This window comes from Brassica napus, chromosome C3 (genome assembly GCF_020379485.1).
Source record: "Brassica napus cultivar Da-Ae chromosome C3, Da-Ae, whole genome shotgun sequence".
In the NCBI taxonomy this organism is placed as follows: Eukaryota; Viridiplantae; Streptophyta; class Magnoliopsida; order Brassicales; family Brassicaceae; genus Brassica; species Brassica napus.
In genome coordinates this window covers 14,795,293-14,815,550 of record NC_063446.1, presented here as the reverse complement: position 1 = coordinate 14,815,550, position 20,258 = coordinate 14,795,293, and the positions used below count along the sequence as shown (strand labels likewise).

The 20,258-nt window shown below is 35.3% G+C and overlaps 3 protein-coding genes across 3 annotated transcripts; 1 reads left to right on the top strand and 2 right to left on the bottom strand.

Moving 5' to 3' along the window:
* Positions 1-63: 63 nt before the first annotated feature.
* LOC106352803 (transcription initiation factor IIB-1) lies at positions 64-2,341 on the bottom strand. Its single transcript, XM_013792437.3, has 7 exons — positions 1,859-2,341; positions 1,330-1,354; positions 1,063-1,192; positions 835-965; positions 662-750; positions 501-577; positions 64-402 (listed from the first exon to the last, which is right to left on the bottom strand). The coding sequence occupies exons 1-7, from the start codon at positions 2,209-2,211 to the stop codon at positions 269-271; spliced, it is 939 nt and encodes a 312-aa protein (XP_013647891.1). The 5' UTR covers positions 2,212-2,341; the 3' UTR covers positions 64-268.
* Positions 2,342-9,993: 7,652 nt separating this feature from the next.
* Positions 9,994-11,771, top strand: LOC106356708 (protein MIZU-KUSSEI 1). Its single transcript, XM_013796438.3, has one exon. It carries the CDS (start codon positions 10,633-10,635, stop codon positions 11,497-11,499), a length of 867 nt encoding a protein of 288 aa, XP_013651892.1. The 5' UTR covers positions 9,994-10,632; the 3' UTR covers positions 11,500-11,771.
* Positions 11,772-14,265: 2,494 nt separating this feature from the next.
* LOC106352804 (NADPH-dependent thioredoxin reductase 3) lies at positions 14,266-17,122 on the bottom strand. Its single transcript, XM_013792438.3, has 10 exons — positions 16,862-17,122; positions 16,579-16,786; positions 16,394-16,499; positions 15,852-16,117; positions 15,333-15,612; positions 15,121-15,228; positions 14,943-15,029; positions 14,741-14,845; positions 14,533-14,663; positions 14,266-14,462 (listed from the first exon to the last, which is right to left on the bottom strand). Exons 1-10 carry the CDS (start codon positions 17,043-17,045, stop codon positions 14,402-14,404), a joined length of 1,536 nt encoding a protein of 511 aa, XP_013647892.1. The 5' UTR covers positions 17,046-17,122; the 3' UTR covers positions 14,266-14,401.
* Between the last annotated feature and the right edge of the window lie 3,136 nt (positions 17,123-20,258).

The window sequence follows — 20,258 nt, the reverse complement described above, 5'->3', positions numbered from 1 at the left end:
TGACTCCATTACCTGCTCCTAACAATCAGTTAGCTGCAGTTTTAACTGCTGGTGTAGATTGGATAAATAAATATTCTTTCTTACTATGAAAACTTTTAAAATCTGTTTTTCAAGTTGTTAACACATTACAATAATCTTAACAAAAGGACTCACAAGGGAAAAGAATTTTCAGAAAGAACCAAAGCCTCTCTACTCGAGAGAAACACTTGTTTTGTATCCTCCTCGATAGAGAGATATATATAAGACAGGTCTGTTGCAAAGAAGAAGTTTAAGGACTAGAGAGATTCTTAAGATCCTCCTCCTTAGCATACCAACTTGGGATTATCTTTGGAAGATGAGGATACAAGTCTTTGTATGAGTTCCTTATTGTCCCTTCTGCTACTCCTGTCGCTACTGCTATATCTGCACTCAACCCCAAAATATTATTCAGTCTTACGATTTCTTTATAACTCTTTGAGAGGCTTCTTGTCAAAAATAAACAAATAAACAAACAAACAAACCTTTAAGAGGCTTCTTGTCATCAGAAAGCTGGGTTATGATATAGATAACCACTGCTGCTATTGATATAGGACTCCTCCTGCAAGGCGCCAGATCAAGCATCTGTAAAGGTTCTGCTGTGTCTATCTATAGGCACTGAATCTTCGAATAAGATGAAATGTACCTTATATCAAATTCCTCAGATTTTTTAACAGCTTCCTCAGCAGCTCTAACCGCTTGATGAGACATTCCAAGGTTAGAGCAGAACCTTTTCTGCAATTCCCAGCGACATGACCGCAAATGTCAATACAAAGCCCAATACCAATATCAATTTTAAGGTACTTGTAAGGACTTTACCATGAAATCACCAGCGTGTATGGCGCCCAGCTCCACAGAGTGACCAGTCTCCAGCCCCAACGTCTTAACTATAAAGTCTTTTGCTCGTCCAATCTCCTTCTTTGTCGCCCCATTGGCAACAGAGCAGATTTCTATTCACAAGGTTGAGGAATTGGATTTGACTTATGATGGCAAAGCTTTTAATATCAAGAGGGGAACCAGACTCTCTCTCAAAAGAGAAATCTTTACCCTTAATAGTTCGTGGCTTGTCCTCTTGTCTGCATGAAATGTACAAGCAGGCTGCCAAAAGTGCATCCTGGTTCCTTCCTCTGGTTGACTTTTGATCCTCCAGCCTCTTAAATATCTCATTAGCCCGATCCTACATTTCATAAACAAACCGTTAAATGATAGGCTCCAATAGCACATACTAAACCAGCGACATTAGCTTTCTAGCAACATATCCGCATGCTATGAATTTAGCAAACCAGATTAACAGAAACAGACGAGGAACGTTACCTTGATAGTTCCAACAAGCCCCAACCTGTGAAAACAAAAATCAATCAACGAGTAAGTACTCTCACAATGAACACACACAGCAAGACATGAATCAGGGAACATAAACAAATACTCCACACAACACAGCAGCAACAAGCATCATCACAAAGGACAAAACTTTCAATGCACATAAAAAAAGAACCTCACCACGTGATCTCTCAAACGAGTAAATACTTGCAAAGAGGCGTCAACTAAGCAAGTAAGCACCCTCACACGTAATCACAATGAACACACAGAACAGGACATGAAGCTGCAACATAAACAAACACTCCACACAAACAACAATGCCAACCAAAAGAAACCTCCTTTAGTTACGTTACTTGACAATGTTCTCTCTGTAAATACTTGCAAAGAGGCATCAAGCGTATACTTAACTCTCAAAAATTTCAATTCAGATAATAAAGGAACCTCCTTTAGTTATGCTAATTGACAATCTAATCTGCCAACACTTGCAAAGATCCGATAAAATAAAAAAAAAAACGAGCACTACCTGTCAGACATGGTAGCAATGGTCTTAAACGCCTGGATCAACCCACGCTCAGCACTGCCGTTACGATTCTGCCACCTCCCGAGAGAATTCGACAAGAAATCCCCCGAGGAGCCGTTCGTCTTCGCGATGACCGTGGTGAGAGCACTATCCGCTAGAAGCGGGTTGGTGGGGCCACCTACACGGTTCGGATCGCTGTTGGAAGACTCGTTGGCGAAGGTACGCCACTCGGAGGTCTCATCAATCGAGTGAGACTCCAGAACCAAGCCGCACTCGGAGCAGAGCGTGTCTCCGGCGGAGTGATCCACCACCAGCTCCGTCTCCCTCTTGCAATCCGTGCAGTACGCGTCCGACATGGCTGCGAGGAAAACCCTAATTGGATCTTTGATCGGTTGCAGATTTGAGATGGTGCTTGCGTCGGGAGAGACAAAACGCGATCGGTGTGTGGGGGAGACAAGGTGAGGAACCGGTAGGTTTTGTTTTCAGTTCTTATAGACGGAGGAGAGACAGGGGAATATATTGAGGTGCACGTAAACGAGATGATCTGGATCGTTGATTTTCGCGGGACCCATTAATAATTAATCGGACGGTGAATTGACGTTTTTTTCTTTTTGGGCCTTTTTGGAGCTTGCTTGTCTGTTAGAGGAAAAAGAAATACTAAGTGACTTGTTAAGGGAAGTCATACCGGTCGCATGGGTTGGATTTTAGTTGGCATTTCTTACGAGCGTTTGGGTATAGGAACAAACATAAATACACTTGTCTACTGTTTGGATTTGAGATTAGAGCAATGTTTTTATAATCAGACCAGATACCGGTTCAGATGGTTAAAAACCGGATTTGCTAGTTTAAAAAAAATCAAATATATAATCAATTATATAGACCTAGAAGTAGTTCTATGTTCTATGTTCTCTTTTATTAATTAGAAAAATAAACATTAACCACAAATTTAACTATATATATAGAGTAAATAATTAGATATTATGTAAATTGATATAAACAAAATGATTGACCGTTCAAATTACCGTATTTATTTATTTATTTATTCTTACAACTTAGTCTCAAATTTTATGAATATTTCACGATAAAAATAATATATGAGAGCTAAATATATATTTTAACATTTAAAAAATAGAATTAAATAGAAAATCAATTAAATAGTGATAGAAAAAAATATTGATTGTGAGATATTAAATTTTAATAATAATTGAAAACACATTAATTATATGTTGATTATTTAGCTTCGGGTTTTGAAAACTAGATCACCAGTTTTACCAGATTTTTTCATATCCAGATTTTAGACTGAACTGGACTCGGTTTCTTCAACAAATCATGGTTAGACCGATTCGATCCGGTCCAGTTTTCAAAACACTAGATTAGAGGAATAATCACCACATTCTGCTCGATATACATTCAAGATAAATAAACCATACTATACTAATTAGGTAAAAAGATATTCCTGAAATAGCCACGCATTAGTACGTGAGACAAATTGACCACTTCGCTCCGAAGTCGACATGTCACCCCTTTTGATTTATGTCCATGTTATGCGACTTCATAACTTTTTTGTAGAAAAAATCTAATACTGATAATTTACCAAAAAAAAAAAAATCTAACACTCAGGAAAGATTTTACATTTATGACTACAATATTTTGTATTAAAGATATTACTTAATGAATTTAAAGGGATAAACTATATAGTAGAACCTCTATAAATTAATAATGTTAAAATTTTGAAATTTTATTAATTTATAGAGATATTAATTTACAAAAGTTTCTTTATTTAGATTTTTTATTTTAAAATATATTTATTCTAAGATAAAAAATATATTTGATTTTAATGTATAGACATTAATTGTTATTTTTTGAAATTTGACATTTATATTAATTTTATTGTATATAATATATAGAGAAAAGGACAAAAATAGCACTAAATCAAGTTTTTGTTCTCAAACTAGCACTCAAGGTCAAAAGTCACAAAAATAACACTTAATGTTTTATCAAAAGTCATAAACTTAGGGTTTATAGTTAAAGGGTGGGGTTTAGGATTTAGGGTTTAGGGTTTAGGGTTTAGAGTTTAGGATTTAGAGTTTAGGGTTTAGGGTTTAGGGTTTAGGGTTTAGGGTTTAGAGTTTAGGGTTTAGGGTTTAGGGTGTAGGGTTTAGAGTTTAGGGTTTAGGGTTTAGAGTTGAGAAATGAGGTTTTGGGGATAAGATTTCAAATTTTGAAAAATAAAAAAATTAAAATTTTCAAAGGATAAACTTAGAAAGGTGCTATTTTGGTCATTTTAGTTTTTGAGTGCTATTTTTGTGATATAAACTTAGAAATGTGCTATTTTGGAGATTTGCCCTAATATATATTGCATAGAAATTAAATGTGGTTTTAGATATAATATTACTAAATCTCATTAAAAATATATTAAGTGTTAAGAAAATATAAAGATAATTTCACTGTGAATATAAAACAAACAATATAATAATAAATTCTTACTTATATAAAATATGTATACATATAAAATATTAATTTATAATTTCAATGGGACCATATATTTACATAGATTTTTTTTAAAAAATTATTATCTTATTATTTTATCGATTTGTGTCTAATTTTGAACCGGTCCAAGTTGGAACCAGCGAAATTTATTAATTTATAGAGATTATTAATTTATAGAGGTTTTACTGTATATGATTTCTATCTTGTTTTTTTTTATACTTTTTGCTCGTAAACATTGTGTCTCAGATTCTGATTTTATTAGTTGTAAATATGTGCCGTGTGAGTTACATAAGATAACTTTGTAAAAAAATTGTTTCAATTTGTTGACTTATCATGAAAGTTTCTTAGGTTTGAGATTATCTTATCACGCAATGTGTTTCATGCAAATTTTACCCAACTAGACTATATATATGGTGTTATCTTATAAACGGTTATGTTATTTTAATTTGAAAGCTTTTAGTAAAAAAAAAAAAGAGAGTAACAAAACAATTGGTTACATATATTGTAAATCTCGAAGTAAGTGGCTTTGGGCATTTCTATTTCCATTTTAAAATTTATTACGGAAATAGAATAAAAAATGGAGTATGAACAAAAAATAAAAATTCACTCCATAAATGAAATAATCACTTTTTTTGTTTCTTTATTATTTCATTTCTCCTTCCATTTTACGGTAAATTATGGAATAGGGTTGGAGTTGCTCTTAGAAAAGTCAACCTACTATAAAAACAGTGCATAACATCATTCTTATAACATTTGATACGTATTTCTTGTCTATACAGCTATATACAACAATAATTCTCCGACAACATTCATGCCAAGAAAAATATTATAAATGGAGCAGAAGAAGAGAACAAATCAATCTATAGTCTGAGTTTTTCGAAAATCGTTGGAATTTGAAAGGGATGAGATTTCGCGCCTTGTATCCTTATAATTAATGCTCCCTCTCTTTCGATTTAATTGTCGTTGTAGGAAAAAAAATTTGTTTCAAAATAAGTGTCGTTTTAGAGTTTCAATGCAAAATTTATTAATAAGATTTTTCATTTTATTTTTCTATTGGTTAAAATATGGTTAGATATATAGGTAATTGTGTTTTTGTTTTGAAAATATACAAAATCATATGTTTTCTTAATTTGGGTGCATAAAGCTAAAACGACAATTAAAATGAAACGGAGGGATTATTCATTTTAATGGCTGTATTTGCTCAATTGTTCTTCATTCAAAAAAAAAAAATTATTTGCTCTAATAATCGGCAAAGAGACACAACTCATTCACTTTTGTAAAGTAGCTTATATTATGCGAATGTAATTGCTAAAGCAAATGGTCGGCGGCGTGCACATGCACACATGCGCAACAAGAATGTATATGAAGTTATGAACCATTATAGTTTCGCCGTTTTAGACACACGCGACCAAATGCTGTGCCGTTTCTGTTCGTCTGGATAACCTGTAAGCATCAGCATCGGGGTCCCTTAAGGCAGGGCCCTTAAGAAATTTGGGTCGAAAATAAATCCAAAAGAAAAGAAAATGAGTGGAACGGGCCTAAAATAAGGGATGATGGGCTCGTCCCGTGAGGCTACGTGTCGGGTCGGGATTGGGAGATGAAATCGTCGCGTTTGTCTGTGTCTTCGCGTCAATCTCATTCTGAAACACAAATGCGAAATACGAAATGAAGAAGGCGATAAGCTGATCTCCTCAGATCGATCTCTTTTTCACCTGAGTTTCTGTCGGCGTGTCTCCTCAATCGAAAGCCCAACTCACCACCACGAGAGATCGCAGCTTCCGTTGGCGTTTGATCCGCAGATCGAGATCCCGAGCTCCATCGACTTCCGTTCGATTCCGGTCTTGTATGAAGGGTCTCATCTTCCCCAAATCGTCTGAAACTCTACCCGAGCTCAATCCTTAGCCGTTACCGAGGTATTTTCTTTAACTCCCATCTGAAATTGAAAATTATAGGGTTTAGGAATAGTGCATGCTGAGTAGTGGTATAGATTCTATGTTGTTCGAGAACAATTGTACAGATTCTAGGGTTCGCAAATGTTTCCTACTTTCGTATAGATTTTTAAAAATTTAAATGGTTGGATTGTGTGATTATTTTCGATGTAGCTTGATTGATTGTTTTGTATAGATTGAACTATTGTAGTCGTTGTAACTCGTTTGATTGTTTCGTATTGTAGCTTGTTTGATTGTCTCGTTTAGATTGAACCGTTGAGTCCCTAAGCAAAAAATAATAATAAAGATTAGTTAAGGACCCTAAAATAAGTCCCACCTATAAAGATGCTCTTACGTAACTTAGATTCCGATTCCAAACGAAGAATCAGCCTATTATGGCGAACCAACAAAGATACTAGAATTGAAATACATTGGATACAAGATTATATATGCCGGAAGAAAGCTCTTAATTTATACTATGAATATAGCAAAGATGATCATATTCCTATAATTGAGAGCTCCGGATAGTCTGAACGATCAAACCCGGGTCAAAGTATATCTGGGCCATGTGCATAATTAAAATATGAGAAATACTCAAAAATAGCAATAAAAAAGTTTTTGTCACAAATATAGATTTTAAGGATCAAAATAGCCAAAATATTTCATTAAATAGATAAATATACATTTATACTCATAGGGTTAACTAATCCAAATCTTAGGGTTTAGAGTTAAGGGGTGGAGATTTAAGATTGAAGTTTAAAATTTTATAAAATAAAAAAATAAATATTAAAAATTTGAAAATAAAAATTTTAAAAATATTTTCAAAAAGTATTTTCGAATTACAAAAAGAATTTTTTTTAAAAAAAAATTCCAAAAAAAATAAAAAAAAAATTTATAAAAAGTTTAAATTTGAAAACATATAATCTAAAACTATAATTTTTTTAAAATATATATATATCTAGGGTATTAGTGTCATTTTACCTATTAAATAAAACATTTTGGTCATTTTCCTCCTTGTAGTCTATTTTTGTGACCAAAACTTCAAAATAGTCTATTTAGGAGAAATGCCCTTAAAATTTTATGACCTTTTCTTATAAAAATCAAAGTTTTAAGACTTTTTCTTATGAAAAATCAAAGTTTAAAGACTTTTTCTTATAAAAAAAAGGATTTTTTATAACATCTTTACTTTATTGATTTCAAATCAAGGTAACAGATTACATGGAACATAAATTATAATAAACATATTGTTAAAAATAAATTTTAATAGAAATAATAGTGAGAGTAAACGCCTTTAAAAATTTAGGAATTAGAATACAAAAACATGTTACTAAGATGGGATCATATTTCTTTATAAATGCAAATATAAATTAATATAGAATATGAAATGTATGTACCCAGATACTCAGTCATAATCCTGATGTCTGTGCAAATACGAAGGATGGCAGTATATTTCAACAAAAAAGGATGGCAGTATACGAAGAAAATTATCTTAAGGGAACGTGAAGCTTGACTTGAGAAGATTCATAGGAACGAGTTTTCAACAAAAGGATGGCAGTATATACAAAGAAAATTTATCTACAAGGGTGAAACGTGAAGCTTGACTTGAGAAGATTCATAGAAACGTTAACTCGTTCCTATGATTTCTCCAACAGAAAAAAGATTTAGAGATGAGGATTCTCGTTTGGTTGTTACATAAAAAGAATAGGAAGAAAGAGTAGCATTCTTATGTAACGTATTTGAGTGACATGCAAATTCTTGAATGTCTATGGTGTATTCAATATTCATCATATAGTTTGATCACGTCCAAGCAATAAGTCAAATATGAAATGCTATAAAGCTTATATAAGTTTATGAATTTAGCATGTACTACTTTGGTTTCATGTATGTTTTAAGAAGAGATCGATGAGGATTTGGCTTTCGATTGTGTCCATATTAATTTCAAAACCTTGCCAGTACATTCTCTACTTAGTTATAGTTTTCGGAAAAAGTACATGGGCCACAATTTTTAAGGTTTGGCCCTAATAAATAAGGCTGGTTCTGATTGTACGTAGAGATTAAAGGGCTTCTTTGGGTGACCGATCACAACATGTTGTATAGTCGGAGGAGATAGTTTCCTTGATAGAATTTGTTAAAACTTAAAACCAATGATATTAATACATAACATATGAGCACAATTAAGCAAGGATAGCCAAAATCCACGTTTTAGCTTCTATTTTCTCCCATTGCAAATGGATTAATAGGTTTAAGTGCTTGTAACTGAAGACTGAAGTAGAACCAAAAAAAAGATTGCAGGCTGCAACTTGCCTGCATGAAAGTGTTTCAAAAAAAAAAGAAGTAGAACAAAAAATGTGTCGAACCAGTGAACCAAAGAAACCATGTGTCTCATGATATGCCGTATGCGGTTTGTGATATTGGTAATTAGGTCACCAGTATATTACATCATGAACGAGGAGCCACATCTTATGTTTGGAACCGCCCAAATGTCGTAACTAATCTCCCAGTACAATTCTCTATTTTATATTATCGGATTCAACTATAATCACTTTTAGGTTTTAGCTTAAGATGATTATGGTCGTACATTTATTTGATTTTAATAACGAAAGCAAGGCTACGTGGCCATTTGCGGGAGCATTGTGACCTCACACAGTCACACTTGTACACACATGCAACATAAAGACAAAAATATACACTATATGTGTGTTTGCCACTAATTTGTCAGTATGCGTTTGATATGGATCGTTGCAAACTTACATTTCTAACAGTTACTCTAAAACGAATTCATCATGTTATTTTTCTTGTGGGTATGTAAACTTGCAAAAACGTACATTATTATTAGTAAGGCTTTCTGCCAAATAAACTCTTCAACCTTTTTTCAAACAATTTGACCTTTCAAATATAAAAAGAATTATTCTTGGATTCACCCATAGGATAGGATGAACCTCTAGGTTCACCAACCAATAGGATTGTGTTATTTCATATTTGATATCTTTTAAAAAAGTAAATAAAATATTGTCAAATTATATTATCTTTTTAAAACTAATAGGTAAAAAAAAATAAATAAAAAATAGTAGTAATTACAAAAAAAAAAAATTTAACGTCATCAGCAAAACATTAAACCTTAAATCCTAATCCCTAAACCCTAAATCCTAAACCCTAAACCTTTGGGTAAACCCTAAACTCTAGGATAAATCTTAAACTCTAAATCAAAATCATTAAACACTAAAACACTCAAAGGTTTAAGGTTTAGGGTTTAGAGTTTTAGAGTTTTAGGGTTTAGTGTTTTTATTTAGAGTTTACGATTTATCCAAAGGTTTAGGATTTATCCAAAGATTTAGAGTTTACCTAAGGGTTTAGGGTTTGCCCAAGGGTTTAGAGTTAGGATTTATGGTTTAGAGATTAGGGTTTAGTGTTTAGTGTTTTGTTGACGACGTTAAAAAGATTTTTTTTAATTCTTTTTTTTGTAACTAGTTTTTTTTTTACATTTTATTTTAAAAGTATAATATAACTTGACAATATTTTGTTTCTTTTTTTTAAAAGATATCGAATTTGAAATAATGAAATCCTATTGGTTGGTGAACCTAAAGGTTCACCCTAGGGGGTGAATCCAAGAATAACTCATATAAAAATTGCAGGTCAAATTCTCCAATTTTGAAGTCATATAGAATTTTTTTGTTACGGGTTGATATAACTGAATATAAATTTGTAAATTTGACTTGCATCTTATATATTTAGAAGATAAAATTGAAAAATCACTTTAAAAGTTTCTTTTGTAGATAACCGTTATTATAAAGCAAAGTACAAAGTCGTAGTCGTATTAATCATGAAAACCTGTACTCCTATATACATACCTTGGCGAGTTTAGCCTTTAAAGAACGTATACTATAGCAGTCCTGTACTATATCAATACAAAATATGCTAAGAGCGAACATTGGTTAAACCACATACACCAAACTGATTCAGTCACATACGAGTATCGATGAGTACTGTACCTAAAAACAAGCAATAGACTAATTGTGTAATACTGATATTGTTAAAACTAGCTCTATGTTTTCTGATATCCTCAACCCCAATAAAAAAAATGCAATATATAATTTTATTGAGGGGGCTTTCAAGTGATAGGGAATAAATAACATTATCACACATGTGCTCTTTACAAAATATAGATTTAAAATGTGTATAAATAGTTAAATACACACACTAATCGGCCACACCTCTTCCAACACTCATAATCACTTTGGTCGCCAGCTTTCTTCACATACACTCAAATAAAAAAACATCTCTTTCTCCAAACAAATAATAAGTATATCAACACCTCTCTTAATTTCTCAGTCGATCAATATCAAGACATACCATATAATAATGGTGCCGTACCAAGAGCTCGCTCTGCAGAGAAGCTTCAGCTGTTACACAAGAAATATCAATCCAGAGACCTCTCCGGCGCGTGGCTCTCATCCCCGTTCTCCTTCCTCCTTCGCTTTGATCCCAACCAACCCTGAGCATCATGAACTCTTCCTCGTACCAAGCCGGAGACTCTCCTCCTCGTCTTCTTCTTCCTCTAGCAGCATCGTGAAAGTCAACTTGAGGCTTTCTTACTTCTTACGTTATCTCATCAACCTCATTAACCTACCCGTTTGCAACTTCCTCTCGTTTCCTTCTTCCTCCAGCGTTTCTAACCAGATGATCTCATTCGTCACCGGTGGCTCCTCTTCCCTCGGGAAAAGAGTCACAGGGACGTTGTATGGACAGAGAAGAGGCCACGTCACGTTTTCAGTCCAGTACGGTCCGAGTTCCAACCCAGTGTTTCTCTTGGACCTAGCCATGTCAACGGCAACTCTAGTCAAAGAGATGTCGTCTGGACTCGTCAGGATCGCGTTGGAGTGCGAGAAACGTCACCGGTCGGGTACTAAGCTTTTCCACGAGCCTAAGTGGACCATGTATTGTAACGGGAGGAAGTTCGGTTACGCGGTGTCGCGTGGCGGCGCGTGTAAAGAGTCGGATTGGCGCGTGTTGAACACGGTATCTAGGGTTACGGTTGGAGCTGGAGTTATTCCGACGGCGAAGAGTATTGATTACGCGTCAGGTGGTGGAAAGGAGCTTGGGGAGTTGTTGTATATGAGAGGTAGATTTGAACGAGTCGTGGGGACTCGTGACTCGGAGGCGTTTTACATGATGAACCCTGACAAAAACGGAGGTCCTGAACTCAGTATTTTTCTTCTTAGAATATAAGTAAAACAAATATGTTTTTAACTTATTACACAATGTGAAAATGTCCTTGGTGACGTTTTAAAACATTAGTGATGAATGTAATGTTGTTTCATGAAGTATATGTAATCGATAGTGAGAATGCCTAGGAGGGTGTGTTAGGTTTTTCTAATTGTTTATTTGATGTGGTATATTTGTTCTTCTTTTTCTTTTTCTTTTTCTTTTTACTTTCTACAGAAATTTTATGTATAATTGCTTTGGTTAAGTATCAAGAATATGATTAGTATTTGGTTGTCTATCACATTCCTAAAGTGTATCTTTGGATAGGTTAAAGAAATCAAATGGTTCAAGGCTTTATGACTTCTTGATGTGTTTAATAATGGGAAGGTTGTAGCCTCTGTTTATGACTTCTTGATGTGTTTAGTGGTCACGATGTTAGTATTTTCTTTGGATTTGGTGGTCTACTACTCTACCGGTTGATCAAAACAATCCATTTTGGTTTCCAAATTTTTACCTTTTAATATATATATAGATTATATGGTCTCTAAACTGACAAAAGAATGTAAATATATGTATGGATCATCCAGTTTTTACACCGTGATTGTTTCATGTCATAAATTTAACAGTCGGTTGATGTTTTGGTGTAGTAGGTTTTTGTTAATATTAAGTGGAGGTATAGAGTCCTTCTGTATAGTTTGGGCAGGAGTAGGTGGTTTTGAGTTAAAAGGGTCTTGGCACTCATGCGGGTCGGGTCGTATTGGCCCTGCGAGGGACTCTCCTTTGGGTTACTTTATTACAAAATTCAGCAGTTGTCCAAAAAAGATTAGTGTTTACATTGGTTGCTTATATGCAAGGCATGAAGACCCGCACATGGTCCGCCATGATTAATGCCAAAATTAATATTCTTGTTGTCTTCATTATAAACTATTTACTGTATTTAATTTAAGCAAAGGCAAATTCGCTTTTACGTGTAATGCAGCGAGCAACTTAATTTTAAACTAAACAATACTTTATTATTATAGAAAGTTGTAACGTAACAGTCAATTCGTAACCACCTTTTGTATTTCCTAATTCAAGATATATATGGTACAATCTAATTAACGATTTAAAGTTGTAGGTTTAACAAGATATAGCATAAGGTACCCGGTTGATTGCAACCACATATATAAAAATATTCACATCTGGTAATTTTTGTTTGTTTAGTTGATCTACACAATTGATCAATTTATAGTGGATATATATTTTATTAGTTTAGATTTTACATGATGATTTGCTATAAAACTAAATCCGATTTTATTGATTTGCAAAAGAAAAAAAAAACAATGCCCCTACAACTTTAGAACAATTTGTACTATAAACTCGATACAAAGCAATAATTAGCGAGGCTCGTAGATATAAGTGCATACATACCCTTCATATGAACTACTAAAATGGATAAGTTATTAACAGATTTAGAAATACGTACGTACATGTGGTCCTCTATACATATAGGCATCATAGCTAGATTAGATAAAGAAGATGAGATCATATAGAGACAGAAATGTAGAGGATAACGAGGATACATGTGGATAGGCTGGTAGTTTCCAGAGTTAACTACAAAATGCTAGCATGATCCACAAAATGCATGTGTTAACAGTTAACAAAACTGATTCAGTATGCATGTGTGTGCTAACCCTTTTTTTAATAGTGGCAGTTCAATTTCGACCCGTATTTTTCAATTTCAAAACAAAATTAACATTGATGTATTCCAAAAGTAATACAGAATCAGCTTCGTGTCTCCGACTCTCCGTGGACCGATTCGAAAATTCTTAGCCGTGATCAAGTTTGTCGTTCTAACGTTCTACTTAACAACTACGCAAGCATATAACTTGTGTGAACCGAAACAATAATTTTTAATGTCTCAAAAAAATGAAAAACTATGTAGTAGAAAATTTAGTAATATCTACCCATTAATAACTCGTGTACCTAGTTACATAAAAAAAAACTCCTGTACTTAGATTTGGTAATTAACGAACGGCAAAACTATATATAAGGTAGAATTAAAGAATAACTCGTTCATTTTAGCAGCGTCGCGTTAATCACATTTTAAGAAGTGGGACACAAAAGTCAAATATGTCGAAATAAACATTTCTTAATATCTATAATTATCAATCGAGACTAAAGTGCATACAAACATTTATTCTAACAGGATTTTAAACTGAACCAGATTCGTTTTTTTCAACAAAACACGGCCAGACCGGTTTGATCTGGTGGTCCAGTTTTTTTCAACAAAACTGAACCATACTATACTAATTGTTTGAAAAAAACATTTATTCTAACATTTTACCAAAAAAACATTTATTCTAAAATCATTGTATCATATATGCCTAGTTGACCTTATTATATATCTTTATAGGTTAGAATAAACAAAACACAGTTCTGAATTATGCTCTCTAGTCTATACTCCTATCATCGGTGTTATGTACTTTGTATATTCGTTATCGTATAACACACAACAGACTTCCACCTAATGTGCAGAATTATTTATAATATTATAAAAAAAGGAACATTATCCTTAATTAGGATCAGAGTTAAACAAAAATAAACGTAAAAGATATATTTCCGTGGATGAGATGAGATATCCAGCTCGAGAATGAAAACTGTGTTGGATCTTGTCATCTACAAGTGCAACGATCACTCACACAACTCTCTCAGAAGTCGATGGGGACAAAGCGGATAGCCTGTCTAGTCCGAAACGTGTAGTAGCTTAGTAGCTTTGTAGAAACAAAAGCAAATTGTAACACACTATTATAAGATAAAAGAAGATTCAATTGTTTTCATTTGGGATTCAATGGCGTTAACTCCAAAGTATCTGAATGAAACAAAACTGAATCATCATGATACAATTTGGCTTCTGCCAGAAACAATCAAATCAATCTGCTGATCCTCATATATTAGCCTCGATGAATTCCCGGTACTCTTTCTTCATCTTCACACCCGATATAGTCCTGCACACACTCGTCATCTTTAGCCAAACCTGATCACAATAATCCTATTAATGAAAGAACGCATCCCAACCTGAGCATTTCCTTGTTCTTGAAGAACTGCACACATGGCGTTCCCATGATTCCGGCTGCTTCAGCAATTTCTTGATCTTCCTCTATATCAATCTCAACAAAATGCACATCATTGTTATGCTCATCGACCACCTGCAACAGCAATAAGACTAATGTACCGATGGTTGGAAAATCAGGAAAGAAGCAAATGCTTAGTCAGGAAGAGTCACCTTGTTCAAGATTGGCTTCAGAGTCCTACAGGGGCCACATGTTGGCGACGTGTATAATACACATATAACTCTTGAACTCTCATGGTATAACTTTCTAAGAGCATACTAAAAGCAGGGAAAGTGGGAAACAAAACACAAGACGTAAGATGTGAGGCAGAGAAAATGCTTGTAATAAAAAGTTAATAAGGTTCATATAGATCACCTGTCCCCGATGCTTTGTAAGAGTAACGTCGAACTTTTCTTGGACATCCCGCTGTGTGAACTCTTTCTTGGTCTCTTCAGTTTGTGGCTGCCACATGGCAAAACATGAACATTGAAAGAGTGCAAGCCTTGTGAAGTATGCAAATGAATACATTAATTTTTGACAATATCATTCATACCTGGTGAAATTCAACAAGAAGATTGTTACTTGTGAGGTATCTCTCAGCTGACAAAGCGGCTATGCATCCTGATCCAGCAGCAGTTACAGCTTGTCTCCATTCATGGTCCTAGAATGAGAAATGGGATAGTAGCTCACACAATTATCGAACCAATATGACTTCAAAGAGTTAATAGCAATACCGAAATATAACTAAAAGTTCCAAAGCATAACCTGCACATCTCCTGCAGCAAATACACCTTCAACTGATGTATTAGATGTTCCTTCGCGAACCAACACGTACCCCGAGCTGTCGAGTTCCACTTGGCCTTCCAGTAACTGACTATTCGGCGAATGTCCAATTCCATAAAACAATCCTTTTGCCTCGAGCTCGGTTTCTTCTCCGGTATCAACTCTTCTGAGTAGAAGGCCAGACATCTGTCCCTTGGTGTTGCTCAATACGTCCACCGTTTCCGTGTTGTAATGCACTGTGATGTTTGGATTGTTGTTCACTCTGAAACATTCGCCATAACCAACCTGTTAAAAAAACACTCAGGGTGTTGAAAAGACTCAACTTACAGTGTGCTCATTAGTCTATAATCCCAAATCCCAACAACGACGGAGATAAGCGTTTTACTGGTTGGTTATAGAATGTTCTGATTTGGTTTTCTAACTCCACAGCCTGACAAATTACATTTCCTAGAGTAAAGTATGACTCCGAAGCTAATAATACAATAACCAGTAAACACTCACCTATCTTGCATGGCCTTGGAGGCTCTCAACTGGTCTCTACGAACAAGCAAATGAACATGACCAGCATATTTCGTGAGGTACAAAGCTTCCTCTGTCGCCGTATCTCCTCCTCCAACCACAGCGAGTACTTGCCCCTTAAACAAAGGCGAAGCGCCATCACAAATCGCACAAGCACTAATTCCCCTACTCCAGAACTCTTCCTCTCGCGGTAGTCTCAGCCTCTTTGCTGTAGCTCCGGTGGCATAAATGATACTATGGCACTTGACCTACAAAACCAAACCCAAATAATAACAACTCCGTCAGTATAAACACAACACTGGTTGATATACAAAGAGATTTATCAATGTGTATAGAACCTCACAAACTAATCCTAAGAGCTTATGTTCATCAGATCAACGAAAAAGCATCTGCACTAGAAGAACTAATGAAATCTCCAAGACTATCAACACTAGTCTCTACCTTCAATAGTGTTAAACACACATCTTGAATCTCTACCTACTTTGAACTAACAAAAGGAGTGACATGCAGAGAAAAATAATCACCTTACGTTCACTACTCTGCACAGTAAAAGGAGCAGTTCCTACACTAAGAGACTCAACATCCTCTGGATACAACTCTGCTCCCCACCGCTCAGCCTGCTTCCTCATACTACACAAAATCAAAAAGACTGACTCAGAAACTGATCAGTGAATCAAAATGCTTATATTGATCATATCCAATTCCTCACTTCTCCATTAAATCAGGACCAGTAATCCCCTCAGGGAACCCCGGAAAATTCTCAACCTCGGTGGTCGTCATCAACTGTCCGCCGGGAACTCCGCCCATCTGATACCCTTCGAAAACCACCGGCTTCAAATTGGCTCTCGCGGCGTATATAGCCGCCGTGTAGCCGGCGGGACCGGAGCCTATAATCACTACGTTCTCGATCACCTCGCCTGCCAAAATTAGGAGCTCGATTACTCGTGCGGCACTGCAAAGTACACAGTCGAAAGAGTAAGTAATAAGATTACCTGAAGAAGACGGTGAATCGGCGGAAGCGGAGACGCTGAGGCGAGGGAGGGAATCTGAGCGAGTTCGGCGGAGGATGAACGGGGAACCGCGGCGTGAAGTAGTGAGAGAGAAGAGATGAGGCGGAGGAGAGAGGGCGGCGACTCGGTGAGTCGACACGGAGCCGAGTCCGATGCCTGCAGCCATTTGTTTTTTGCCCTTCTTCACCTTACGCGCCAAAGCATATTATCTCTTTGCTCTTTTAGTCCTCATGTTTAAGAGCTTCTCAGCCGTTGGATCTAAGAGTTCTCTCTTTTGGTGACACGTGTCGATTGTAGAGATGTGTGTTGTTGACGGAGGATAATCCAATTGCATTTTAATAAGTGGACGGACGCTTTAGCCTTTTTCTTTATCTATTAGGCGGTCAATGGGCTGGATATTGGGTTTCACCTTTGGAGAGCTATTTTGTTTTTTGTTTTTCTTGGCTACTTGTTGTGATCATCATGATTCATGAATACAAAAATGTTGAGAGATTATATAAACATGAAATGGCCTCTAGCTCGAAAAGACACACTTTCTCTATCGAGTTGAACTTGTTACAGAACATGACTCAAGTCCAATATAGTGTCTCATGAGTCATGATCGAAGTCCATTAATCCATCTTATTAGGCTTCAGAGGGCCGACTATAAAGAAATTAGAACAATACTTTCTCTTTCGTCACCAAATTTTAAATAGTTAAGAATATGTATAGATCATTCTACTAACAAACCATCCAAAAATGTTGATATATATATATATTTCATTTGACCTCTATACCATAATTGTTTTAAGTGTCCGGATGGTCCTGGATCTGTAGGAGATATATGTGTATAATGACAATGGGTGAAGTAACTCTGGGAGTTGCCTCTTTGTGACACTCTCTTATTCACCATTATGAAGTCAAACACATGATCTTTGTGTTCTTCAATTAGTACGTAACTCCTCAACCGTTTACGGTTAATGGGCCTTTTATGTACGCTCTTTTCGGTCAGTGGGCATTCTTGCAACGGACGGCACATTAATTTTTCCAAGGTTCGAAAGTCATGTTTATTGATTCTGCAATCACCACATGACCTTGTTCTGGTCTCACTCGCACAACGAATCACTTATCTTACCGATAGTTCACCCATCCTTCCAGTACTCCAATTCAAGCAAACTTAACTCTAGAGTTCTGAATATATAAGTGTCCGAAAAAATAAGTACATTTTATTGACATCGATACTTAAATCAATTCTCTTGTATCTTTTCACATATAATAGAAATCGGATGTTTCATTGTACTTCAGTTTCCTTTGTTTTCTTGCAGGAAGTAACAAAGCTCCGATGCGCTAATTCATTTTAATCTCGTTATCTATTTTATTAGAGCTCTTTTGAGCATGAATGAACTTCTCTTGGGTTTACTCACATGACAGATACAATATATTAAGAGGGAATAAAATAATATACAGTACTTTCTCACACTAGACTAATACATATGTTACATGTCAGTTATAGACAAAGCCTAATGAAAATTTCAGTTTTTAATCTTTAAATTTTAAAGATTTAATATATATTATCCAACCTCAGATTTTATTTTTAGGAAAACATGATATTGAAATCTACCTGAAAATATTTGTGATCTTCAAAATGTCATTATATATCTTACAAATTTGCAAATAAAGAGCAAAAATGTTTAACAAATAGTACATTTTGTTATATTTATTTCAGTGATGAATGAGGTTGAAGTGAAAATCAAACTAAGAGTTGGTGAGGGAAGTGATCGACTCTTGCTAATGCCATACAAAAGTAAAGAACTTGTTTTTCTTCTGTGTCGTTTCAAGAAGAAAAAGGTGACACATGCAAATAAAGAATGCTATAATATGTCAAGAAAGCTAGGCTGACCAAAAATAGCGGCCCAATTAAAGCAAAGAAACTTTGTCTTCAGTCTAGTGCAGTGTCTGAATTCCATGAACTTCCATTTTTATTAGTCAACGAATTGTACTTTCATTTAACTCTTGTCTAGAAGATTTGTTATGACGCTATTCCAATAAACGTTACAGCTACTTTATGGTAAGAATAAAAAGTCGTTCGTACTTGGCGTCTAAGTTTGATGGTTTGTCGTTTGAAGTATCTCACCATCTATCTATATAAGTAAAATACGCATTTAACATGTAAACTATCACTACAAGAAAACAACGGTATTCTGACGGACATTCCGGCGGAAAATGAAATCCTTGGAATATCCCGAAGAATTTCCGAGGATATTCCGACGAAACACAAAATTTGGTTTCCTCGGAATATACCAACAGAATTCCGAGAAAATATCAATCCGTCGGAATATTCTTATGGAATACCGAGGAGAAATGTATTCCTCGGAAAAAACCGATGAATTCCGAGGATATATTATAGCCGTTTGAGAGCCGTTGGGGGATTTTAAAAATTCAGAGGAAATTCCGACGAACTAGCCGTTGGCGTCGGAATTCCGTCGGAATTTCCTCGGTCTGTCGGCAGGATTTCAACTATAAATACAAGCACCCCTCTTTGTCTTCATTCACTCCATATCTTCATCCTCACTCTTACTCTCTTTACACACGAATTTGATTCATAAAAAACATGTTTTCTTCAAATTATTTTCGTTCTTGGATCGATCGACCTCATTTGGATCCGAACACGAGATTGCTTACGGAAGAATACCAACGAGGTATAACCGAATTCATGGGGTTAGTTCACCGACAACCGGAAACAAAAACATGTATGTTAAGATGTCCTTGCTGGAGTTGGCCTTGTAGTCGATTTAACCGACATCGGAGAGGACGCCGTCGTTCACGTAGAGGATGAACCAGTCATTGGAGAGTTTCACCAAGATCCAGATTCAGATTCATCTGGTGATGTTGACTCGGAAACAGACAAGCATCAACTTTTTTTTATAATAGAAATACCGAGGAATTTCCGAAGGAAGATAGGTTTTCCTCGGAATTTCTTCGGAATAGACCTTCTCGATTTAGGGATTTTATTATAGAGTCTTTTTTCTCGGAATTTTCTCGGAATATTCCGACGGAATTCCAAGGAAGATAAGGGTTTCCTCGGAATTCCCTCGGAATATTCCGAGGAAATTCCGAGGAACTAGGGGTTTTTAAACCGAAAACAACGTTTTGCGGATTGAATAACACGTATATAACCTTCATTAAGTGTCTTAACCAGATTATGAAGTCAAACTTTGGTGTTTTACTCAATAAAAACACTTTTACGATTGCATGAACGAAAATCACACAACATAAGAGAAACACTTATACATTTTAATAAACGGTAAAGGGAATACTGACAATTATTTTTGAAATTTTATTATTTCATGGTTTATGATCATTTATACAAAGAATCCTCAATGATATGCATTACAATTGT

Coding starts and splice junctions, on each gene's coding strand:
- LOC106352803 (XM_013792437.3), bottom strand. CDS start 2,211: ATGTCGGACGCGTACTGCACGGATTGCAAGAGGGAGACGGAGCTGGTG. Junction 1,355..1,858: donor ATTGCTACCATGTCTGACAG/GTAGTGCTCGTT, acceptor TTGTTTTCACAG/GTTGGGGCTTGTTGGAACTA. Junction 966..1,062: donor CAAGCCACGAACTATTAAGG/GTAAAGATTTCT, acceptor CCTTGTGAATAG/AAATCTGCTCTGTTGCCAAT.
- LOC106352804 (XM_013792438.3), bottom strand. CDS start 17,045: ATGGCTGCAGGCATCGGACTCGGCTCCGTGTCGACTCACCGAGTCGCC. Junction 16,500..16,578: donor GGTCCTGATTTAATGGAGAA/GTGAGGAATTGG, acceptor GATTTTGTGTAG/TATGAGGAAGCAGGCTGAGC. Junction 14,463..14,532: donor AAGAACAAGGAAATGCTCAG/GTTGGGATGCGT, acceptor GAGTGTGTGCAG/GACTATATCGGGTGTGAAGA.
- LOC106356708 (XM_013796438.3), top strand. CDS start 10,633: ATGGTGCCGTACCAAGAGCTCGCTCTGCAGAGAAGCTTCAGCTGTTAC.